Genomic DNA, 11,546 nt, shown 5'->3' with positions numbered 1-11,546 from the left:
GAACCCTAGGACAAATGGTAAAAGCAAAGTTATACAGACAAAATCACACACAGAAGCATACACATACACACTTACAAAAAAAGAAAAAGGGAAAAAATATATATATTGTTGCTCCCAAAGTCCACCTCCTCAATTTGGGATGACTCATTGTCTATTCAGGTATTCCACAGATGCAGGGTACATCAAGTTGATTGTGGAGATTTAATCTGCCACTCCTGAGGCTGCTGGGAGAGATTTCCCTTTCTCTTCTTTGTTCGCACAGCTCCTGGGGTTCAGCTTTGGATTTGGCCCCGCCTCTGCACGTAGGTCGCCTGAGGGCATCTGTTCTTCGCTCAGACAGGACGGGGTTAAAGGAGCAGCTGATTCGGGGGCTCTGGCTCACTCAGGCTGGGGGTAGGGAGGGGTACGGATGTGGGGCGAGCCTGTGGCAGCAGAAGCCAGCGTGACGTTGCACCAGCCTGAGGCGCGCCGTGTGTTCTCCCGGGGAAGTTGTCCCTGGATCACGGGACCCTGGAGAAGCCTCCTTCTTGACAATTTAGGGAACTTGTTTAAATGAACAGGAAATCAGAAACTTCAATTTTAAAATTGATTACATACAAAATTGGGTTTTCTAGTCTTTAAAAATATATCTGAAATATATTTGAAATAACTATATACTTTGTCAAGTCTACACATACTTAATATTTTAAATAATCTCAATAAAGCCCCTTTTGATGGGTAGTATGGGATATGTTTCTCAAACTAAATCCATGAGAAAATTAGTCCTATGAGACATTACTATATTTTTTGCATTTGAAGAAATTATCTATTGAAGGAGGTAACACTGGTTTAAGATGTGAATGTATTGCTTATTTCAGAAATATTAAATAGTGGTCAAACATCTCTACTGGATGCTTTGATGTGCTGAATTTTAACAATTTGGGTTTAATCTAGAAGAATTTTTTCCTTATCACCTTTAGAGCTTCTTTTACCTCCTTATTTCTCAAACTGTAGATCAGGGGGTTCAACATGGGAATCACAATGCCATAAAATACAGAGGCCACTTTCATATTCTCCTGGGAATTATTAGAATGAGACTGTAAGTACATGTAAGGGAGGGCTCCATAGAAAATGGTGACAGCTGTCAGGTGGAGAAGGCTTTTTTCCTTCCTGCAGTAGAAGACATCTTTAGGATGGCAGCTATGATATTCTCCCAGGAAAAGATGATGACCAACATAGCAAAAATTAAGTTAAATCCCACAAAGACAACAAGTAGCATGATGTTGTTGTCAATGTTGGAGCATGAAAGGGCAAGAACTGGAGGAACATCGCAGAAAAAGTGATTGATGGTACTACCCTTGCAGAAGACCAGTGAAAATGTAAAACCTGTGTGCACAGAAGCATTTATTGAGCCCATTACATATGAACCAGCTACCAACTGGATGCAGACTCTTTGCGCCATGACGATGGGATAGCGAAGTGGGTTACAGATGGCCACATAACAGTCCACTGCCATAGCAGCCAGGAGGTAAGAGTCACTGGTCACAAATGTTGCATAAACCAATAATTGCTTGACACAACCCTTGAATGATATTGATTTGTTTTCTACTATGAAGTTTTGCAGCATCTTGGGAGTGACAGCAGAGGTGTAACAGATGTCAACAAAAGCCAACTGTTGTAGGAAAAAGTACATGGGGGTTTGGAGTCTGGAATCTGTCTTGATGAGTAGGATCATTCCAACATTACCCACCACAGAGGTCCCATAGATGACTAGAAATACAGTGAACAGGACATACCGAAACTTGTGTCGGGCACCAAATCCCAGGAGAAAGAATTCAGTCACTTCAGTGCTATTTCTTTGTGTCATGAGTACTGAAAGTCTAGAAAGGACCAAGAGGGGGACCAAGAAAAGAAAGGAAATCTTTATGACTTCTTGAATAGAAAAGGTTACGTTCCAGTCACCTTTTTTGAATTAGATTTTCATGGCAAGCACTCACAACAGGGTTTATTGCTTTCAAAGTATTTCTTCTATATTCTTGATAAGAAACCACCACATAAACAGTGACATGTGAGCCATCGACTCATTTCCAAAATAAGTAAGATTTCATAGAAGAAGACTGATTTCTAATATGTGTGATTCTAAGAAACATAGACTAACATACATTTCCAATATATTATACAAGCATCCATATTTGCTTAAACCAATATTCAAATGTGATTTTGTACCTTTTCAACAACCTATAGTTTTTCTCAACCATTTATCATTTTAATCTTGGTCAAGTTCCTGAAGTTAGTAGCATTAATTAGAGGAAGTTTCTGAGGTTTGTTTATGATCCATATATATATGAAGGTTTCAGAGTATCTCTATACTATTATCCTTAGTATGCAACTCCCTTCCTCCCAAGCCATATATATAATATATATATATATATATATATATGTGTGTATATTTATGCATTTATGTATTTCTGAGAGATAGTCTTGCATTTCCCATTCCTTTGTTTTTCTTTTTAGTTATAGCCCAGCTGCAGGACAAATCATCTTGCAATAATTTTATTAACATATAATGAGAGCTTATTTTAAATTATAGATCTCTTTATTTTCCACTTTGAGTTATACTACCCCTGTACCTGGTACAGCTGAGCTGTTTTCATCCATAATTTTTCATATTCTGCAAGCCCTCAAACTCCCCTATTCTAGTGCCTTTACTCTTAAACACCATTCTATATTGCTGAGCACTGCTCATTGTGGAGTAATGTATCATGGACCTTTGCTATGACAGAAACTGACTTGCTGCTCATCAATAGATCTTTCTTCTGGCCACAGAATTAGAGCACACTGCCAACCAAACTGTCTTAAGTGTGGCCATGGTACCATGTTCTGCCAATGGAACACGGGCAAATGGAATGAATGCTACTTCTAGGCCTGGACCAGCTCATCCCCGCTCCCCTCAGACTGGAAGCATATGACTTTCTGCTCCCTTTCTACCTCATCTGTTGGCTGGACACTGACATTCATGGAAACTTCGGAAGCCATGTGTTAGGGCTGCCGGATAAAATAAAGGGCACCCAGTTAAATTTGAATTGTGGATAAACAACAGGTAATATTTTAGTATAAGTATAATCTAAATATTGCATGGGAAATATATTTTAAAAATTACTGTCTATTTGAAACTCGCATTTAACTGAGACTCCTGTATTTTTATTTGCTAAGTCAGGCAACCCTACCTGCATTGCTTATTGCATTCTCCTTCACGCTGTGTTCCTGAATGACTGTGCAGAGCAGTTACTCTGCCAGCAGCCCCTCTTCTCCACTAGATTTTATGTGATTGAGAACTTCTGTTGTAATAAGTCACTGAGATTTGGGGATTTTTTTATCATAACAGCTAATGTTATTTTGATCAACTCTCATTGCAGTCATGCTTTTGATTATTCATGAGTGACCTTTAATCTTCTGATACATAGTAATTTGGAATACTGCTTAGGCAAGACTGAGTCTTGTGAGTTGTGAGTCTCTGTATGGTTTGGAATGCATTATTTTGCAAAAAAGAAAGCATAACTGATACATTTCAATGTCTTTTTTTTTAATTCTCTATGTTTTTGTCTTCTGGGGCATTAAAAGAAATTAAGCATTTAAAGTAAAGTTCTCTAAACCTAACCATCATGAATGCAAATGACAACTAATTCTATGTGAGGATGTGGCTGCAAAATAACAGGATCAATTTTATAGGCAGTATCGCCCCCAAAATATTGATTAATATTTCACCAGAAATTTCACATTTTAATGAATATTGTCAAATTCAATACGCTTTGGATGCTGAATATTTAATACCAGTGTCAATGCCTTTAACAAAATAGTTTTTGAGAATTCTCCTTTGGTAATTGCTTTTAGAATCTGAAATCCATCTTCTTGAACATAAACCCACAGTGGAAATTTTTGTTCCTTGAGGGGTAATTCAAACCAAGTGAGAAGGTGGGAAGAATTACTTTTGAAAATTGCCTTCATCCGTCTGCTCCAGGCTGTATAAATATAAAAGATAATGAGAAAACCAGACTGCACAAAACACCTGAAAATGCTTGGTAAAATATAACAAACACCACTGTAAAGTCATACTGAGCTCAGAAGCAAGTAAGAAAAATGCCTAGCACTGAAGACTGAAAAGGAACCTGCAAACCAGAGCTGTGGTCGTGAGATGGTGCTGAGGCTGTCACAAGGACTTCTGTCATTACATTAAACATAGATCTTTGGTTTAAAGACCTCAGTGGGGGATGGGAAACTATGTCTTGGATATGCAGAGTGTAGAGTATAGATGGACCCAAATATAGAATTTTAGTAATGATGGCTTAGAAAAAAAATCACCTTGATGGAAAAAGAGCTTCTGTTTTGGCCAAAAAAGAGTCCTACCTGAGTATTTGTAACTACCACACTGAATTCACATGGGTTTGGAGTTTATAAATTTATATTACTATGTAAGAAATTAATAGAACATTGTGCTGGGTTGTGAATACCTTTGCTATCTAGCAGAAACAAAGTAAGATCATGAGTAGGAATATAACAAGAATCCAAATTACCTTAAGATTCCTGCAGGTAAAATCAGTAAAAATAATATTATAATTCAAAAAATAAAAAAATACAAAGAAAAAAGTTATCCTGAACAAAACTTCGCAGAAACAACAAATAGCAGAACTGAATAACATAGGGTTTGGGATATTGGAATTATCAGGTACAAAATATAGAATAGATTTTTTATTATTTAAAGAAATTAAAAAATGAAAATAAGAGCAAGGGAAAAAGACTATCAAAGATTACCAAAAGAATTATAGAAGAGTATTATAGGTTTCCTAAAAAAATAGTCATTGAAATGAAAGACTCAGTAGGTGTGTTAAACAACAAATTAGAAATAGTAGAGAGAACTGGTGAGCTGGAAGACATATATGAAGAAAATCCCTAGAATATGGAACAAACTGACAAGGAGATGGAAACTATGTGAGAAAAGTTAAGTAGTGTGGAAGTTAAGGCTTCCCTGTTGGCACAGTGGTTAAGAATCCACCTGCCAATGCAGGGGACATGGGTTCGAGCCCTGGTCCGGGAAGATCTCACTTGCCGTGGAGAAACTAAGCCTGTGCACCACAACTACTGAGCCTGTGCTCTAGAGCCCGCGAGTGACAACTACTGAGCCCGCGTGCCTAGAGTCTGTGCTCCGCAACGAGAAGCCACTGCAATGAGAAGCACACACACCGCAATGAAGAGTAGCCCCCACTCGCTGCAACTATAGAAAGCCTGCGAGCAGCAACGAAGACCCAATGCAGCCAGAAATAAATAAATAAAATAAATAAATTTATATAAAAAAAAGAAATGTGGAAGTTAGAATAGAATGCATAAAATTAGCATGTCAGAAAGAAAGAGAATGTTTTAGGAAATGATGGCTGAGAAGTTTTGAGAACTGACAAAAGATAAAAAAATTTGGAAAGTATGAAACTCTCAAGCAGAATAAATAAAAATTGTCCACATCGAGAAATACCATTTAAAAAAAGTCGTACAATAGAAGAAAACAGAAGATCATAAAAGCAGTCAGAGAGAAGGGAATAACAGTCTGAAAAAACAGACTTTCCAACAGTTACAATAAAGCCCAGAAGAGAGCAGAATAAGGTCCTTAAAGTGCTGACAGAAAACAACCACAGTCTAGAATTGTACACCTACATATCAATTATACAAAGTTGGGGGGGGGGGCAAAAGCATCACCTACGTTGTTTTAATGCCAGAAATATTTATCCTGAGCCTAATCATGATGAAGCAACCTGAAAAAATCCAGATGATGGGAAATTCTACAACTGGCTTGGACACCTAAAAAATTGTCAATTTCATAAAAGACAAACAAAAAACAAAACTGGGAACTGTTTTAGATTTTAAAGGACTAGAAAGATATTATAACTAAATTTAATACACAATCCTTGATTGATCCTTAATCTGAGAAGAAAATATCTACAAAAGATATTGTTGGGACAAGTAGGGGAATTTAAATAATGAGTACATAATAGATAATGTTATTTTATCAATATTAAATTCCTTTGGCATGAAAAAGATAAAGCTAAATGAAAAGAAAAAGAAAAAAAAAAGAATTGGTTAATCTAGGTGAAGTGCTTACCAATGTTTCTTGTACTATCATTTTAACTGTTATGAAGGTTTTATGTTAAAAAATACGAAGTTAGTGAAAAACATGAATAAAATAAAACATTTTAATGCAAGAACAAATGGAGTTTGCCATCTATAGTTGTGCACTTAAGATGCTTCTAAAGACTGTTGTTCAGGAGAGGAATGTGATCTCTGAACGAAGTCTCATAAGCAAGAAGAAATGGTGAGCTTAGAAGCTGGTAAACACATGGGAAATAACATATTGGGATAAACAGAGGCTGTATTAAATATTGATAATACTGTCTATGGGGAAGTGATAATTAAAAATATCAGCTAACACTAACACATTATACTGGAGTCTTCATTAAATTGAGTGCTCTAAAATTCTTGTACTTTTACTTAGATGTATGTATTTTCAAAAATTAAAAAGATAACAACGAAATATTTTTAAGTTTAGGGGAATAAATGGACTTTTAAAATCAATCAATCTAAACATAATAAAGAAGATAAAGAGAATAGTAGGAAAAACCAAGACAAATAGAAATCACCTGAGAAGGCATAAATAAATCCAAATGAATTAATACGGTGAATAAATATAAATGGACTAAACTCATCATTAACATGCAAAGATTGTGAAATTGGATTTTATAAATATAAATCAAACCATGTGATATAATAGACAAAGACTAAAAAGACACTAAACAACTAATGATTAAATAAATAATGGCACAGAGAAGAATATCATGCGTTAGTGAAAATGAATTCACAAGAGCTACACTTCTCAACCCAAATCTTAAAAACATAATGTTGAGGGAAAGAGCTTATTGATTAATTATAGCACAGTATAATATCGGACCTTCACCGGTATTGGTGATATTTTATATTTGGTGGTTACATGTGTTCGTTGTATATTCTGTATGCCTTTTTATAATTATTAAATATTTTTGTACATATTTACACCCCCAAATTGCCTTTAAAGCACAGGTTACAGACATACCATCTCTCAGCAAGTCAAAATGCTGCCAGTTTTACTAAATCAAAGCCACACCTCCTTTACTAGACATTAGAGAAACAAGGGTATTACCATTTTAAGGGTTAAAAGAGGTCAATTCAATCCAAAGGAAAAATAGAGCAACCCAGTTATTAAAAACAATGTTCAGAGACTAAGAGACTTCTAAAATGGTGAATAAGTTGCATCCACGGTCCTCAAGTTCAATTGTTAACAGTGATTCTCTGTGATAAAAGTCAGAGTTAATCATATCCAAGAGGAGATACAAACCAAATGCTGTTTGACTTTAGTTCAGGGAATGATCTCATCTTGTTAGAGGATCTAGAAATCTTCCCTGAAATAAGTAGTTTTAAAATTGGTACTAGAAACAGGTTTGAGATTATATAAGCTAGAGATGTGAACAACCAGTGAAGGTAACTCCAAACAAAGGAAGTACTTTGGATAGAAGCACGTGAACGTTACCCCATAAACTAAGGGCAAGAGGCAACAGGGACTCGTGTTATATACAGTTAAGGAGTGTAGCAGCAATTTGTATATAAAATCACAACAGACTTTTCTTGTACCTCTTTCAGTGCTATTCTTTTTTCCCCCAGCTTTACTGGGATATAATTGACATGTAACATGTAAGTTTAAGGCGTGTAATGTGATGATTTGATACACACATATACTGCTAAATATTTACAATAAGGTTAGTTAACATATCCTTCACCTCACATAACTGCCATGTTGTTGTTGTTATGGTGAGAAAGTTTAAAATCCACTCTAACAGCAACTTTCAAGTTCATGATACAGAATTGCTAACTATAGTCGCTATGTTGTACATTAGATCCCCAGAACTCATTCTTCTTATAATTGGAAGTTTGTGCCCTTTGACCAGCATTTCCTCCACCTCTGGCCCCTGGCAACCACTGTTCTACTGAAAGATATTCTTAAGTAAGGTAAATTTTGAGTCTAGACCTGACCTCTTCTTTTCCCAGAAGTGTTAACTGGTAACTAAGATGAAGTATTTCAGTTGCAAAACTTTCACCGAGCATTGACAATATTCGAGGCATTGTTTTAAGAACTGATGTCCAAAGTGTTCCCAACTCACCCCATCAGCAGATCCTGCTACTCTGTTTACACTCCTGATTTTCTGGAGGAGGATTCTTCTGCAGCCTGCAAAGAATCACGGATAAAATTCCTGTTGTATTTCTCTAACAAATAGACTTGGATTTTCCTTCCAGACACTACAGCAAGCGTCCGCTTAGAAAAATACGAGTTACTTTTTAACTAAGTCCTATTTATGTTAGAATATCCCTTTCTACACTTGTAGCAAGGTGATATTTTGCTTTTGCTACAAATAAGCGGTTTATTTTTGAGGGCTGTGGGACTAAGACCCATTCTTATGAGAGTCTCAGACACTGGGGACTGAGTTGAGTGTACCGTATTGAGCTTCCCAGTTGAGAACATTAAAAAAAATTTTTTCTTTCAAGTTTCTGTCCTCTCGGGACTTTGCATTTGTTTACTTCCATGAGTTTGGGGACCATCTGTTCCAACCTGGAGCTGATCTTAGATTGTGAAAACCTGGCTTTGCATCCTGGATCTTCCACTTACTATAAATCTCAGTTTCTCCCTTTGTACAATCGGGCTAATGATACTAGACTTGGCTGCCTCAGTGGTGCTGGAAGATCACGTGAGGAATGCATATGCCTTTTGAACTGTGAAGGGCATTGCCATGAAAGGGATTATCAGGATTATTCCTGTTAGAAGACTTCTTCAAATCTGGGTGCCCCTCTTTCTTCTTTCCCTGGTGCAGCTGTCCTCATTGTCATATACTTAAAGGACTCTTGGAGCTTTACCTAGCCAGGATCCTCAACTTAAGCTCTGTCCCCAACATCATCAAAGACATTCACATGCCTCAGTTTATTAACATGATTAACTATCTGCCTCACTTTATTAACCCCGTGGTGGTTATTAGAAGAAAGCTCACAGGCATTACCCTATGGTTCTAGACCATCATTTTAGAGAGCTCTTTATATGTTCTCCTTGAGCTCAATCACAGAATTCAAATCCCTTCTCCACCAGGCAGTAGATGCCCTGGCAGGGACTCTGGCTGAACAACAAAAGGTTGTTATAACTTCATATTTTATTGCCTCCTCTTCTTATATTTGGTGATCTGCCAGTATTAAATGGCTGTCTTCCTTCATCTTTTTCCTAGGAGGATTGGCAAGGTGATAGGCTGTATGGCACAGGAGTTTTTAAAGCATGAACTCTCAGAGTCATTCTGTCTGTGTCCAAAGCCTGGCTCTATCACCCGTTAACCTAGTGAATATGGGCAAGTTACTGAACCTCTTGGAGACTTTGGGCTTTTGGTTTTGTGGGTTTAAGGATTCTATCATACATTAAATTATTTAATCCATGTTTATTGAAGTGCTCAAGAGACTCGGATCTGTTGCCTGAATATCTACCAAGTAGCAGGCATTGTACTAGTTGCAATTTGATTGGCCAAATCCTGACTGTACTAAAAGAATAATTTACACTGAACCTTCTAGTGGTGACCAGCGTCACTTACCATGCTTCACTCCCATCAACTGTCCCACATATCTTGATCATTTGGCTGCTCTTGCACCAAGGGTTAGAGCATGCCAAGAGGGAATTAATGCTCTCAATCCAAATATGAATGAAGTCTATAATTTCCTTCCATTGGCCATATTTGGGCTTCTCAAAGTGGTCTTTGTTTGAATGCCTCTCTAAAGCCCAGTTAATTCTACATCTCTTTCATATGCTCCCTACTTTCCATCTCCATAGCCATTGCCTTAGTTCATACCTTTGCTACTTCAGCTCAGTATCACAAGAGGAACTCCCTAATTGACCTCCCATTCGCTACTCTCATCTTCCACAAATCCAATCTTTTTTTTTTTTTAACATCTTTATTGGAGTATAATTGCTTTACAAGGGTGTGTTAGTTTCTGCTTTATAACAAAGTGAATCAGTTATACATATACATATGTTCCGATATCTCTTCCCTCTTGCGTCTCCCTCCCTCCCACCCTCCATATCCCACCCTTCTAGGTGGTCACAAAGCACCGAGCTGATCTCCCTGTGCTATGAGGCTGCTTCCCACTAGCTATTTTACATTTGGTAGTGTATATATGTCCATGCCACTCTCTCCCTTTGTCCCAGCTTACTCTTCCCCCTCCCCATATCCTCAAGTCCATTCTCTAGTAGGTCTGCGTTTTTATTCCTGTCTTGCCCCTAGGTTCTTCATGACCTTTTTTTTTTTTTTTTTAGATTCCATATATATATGTTAGCATACTGTATTTGTTTTTCTCTTTCTGACTTACTTCACTCTGTATGACAGACTCTAGGTCCATCCACCTCACTACAAATAACTCCATTTCATTTCTTTTTATGGCTGAGTAATATGCCATTGTATATATGTGCCACATCTTCTTTATCCATTCATCTGTTGATGGACACTTAGGTTGCTTCCATGCCCTGGCTATTGTAAATAGAGCTGCAATGAACATTGTGGTACATGACTCTTTTTGAATTATGGTTTTCTCAGGGTATATGCCCAGTAGTGGGATTGCTGGGTCGTATGGTAGTTCTATTTTTAGTTTTTTAAGGAACCTCCATACTGTTCTCCATGGTGGCTGTATCAATTTACATTCCCACCAACAGTGCAAGAGGGTTCCCTTTTCTCCACACCCTCTCCAGCATTTATTGTTTGTAGCAAAAATCCAATCTTTCTTAAGAGCACATCTGGTGATGCATCTTCTCTCACTAAATTCCTTCCATGACTCCTCATTCTTTTAGGATAAAGTTCAGACTCCTTGGCTCAGCACAGAAGGCCCTTCACAATTTGCCCACTAGGCTCTGAAGATCTGGCAGTGAATAACAGATAAATTCTTGACCCTCAAGAAGTGTACATTCTGGTAGGGGAGATAAATGAAATACTACTGAAATTATTAATAAAAACTTTGAGGGCATGTTTAAGGGTACTCAGACCCATAGGTACAAGATAATCCATTTAGCTTTGAAAACTATTAGAATATCTGAGCTAGATGAAAACTTAACTATCATCTTAACTCTCTCATTTAATTTACCCATGAGAAGTCCAAGGCACAGAGACCAAAGCCCAGTAGGTATTACTGCCAGTGCTTTCTTATTCTAGAAGAGCACACGATTCCTTCTTAGAGTCTTGATTATTGTTACCTCTATTTTTTTTTTTAACATTTGAATGTTGATGTCAATTTCAGATATAAAATTGGTATTTTTTGTTATGTTTTTAAAAAGAGTCCTTATATTTTATATACATATTGAAATATTTATGGATGAAATGATATAATATCTAGGAAGTGACTGAAAATAATCAGGTGAGGGGAATGGAAGGTGTCACAGAAAACAAGATTGGTTATGAGTTAAGAGTTATGGATTTCTAGAA

The 11,546-nt window shown here is 37.0% G+C and overlaps 1 protein-coding gene across 1 annotated transcript; it reads right to left on the bottom strand.

The window, feature by feature from the left end:
• Positions 1 to 929: 929 nt before the first annotated feature.
• LOC133099594 (olfactory receptor 5AK2-like) lies at positions 930 to 1,846 on the bottom strand. The gene is given in 2 exon segments (XM_061203340.1): positions 930 to 1,132; positions 1,135 to 1,846. Coding segments are annotated over 2 exon segments (915 nt in total).
• Positions 1,847 to 11,546: the final 9,700 nt, after the last annotated feature.

Source organism: Eubalaena glacialis, chromosome 10, assembly GCF_028564815.1.
Source record: "Eubalaena glacialis isolate mEubGla1 chromosome 10, mEubGla1.1.hap2.+ XY, whole genome shotgun sequence".
NCBI classification, from domain to species: domain Eukaryota; kingdom Metazoa; phylum Chordata; class Mammalia; order Artiodactyla; family Balaenidae; genus Eubalaena; species Eubalaena glacialis.
Note: the sequence above shows the minus strand (reverse complement) of the source record. Positions and strands in the feature narration are given on the sequence as shown.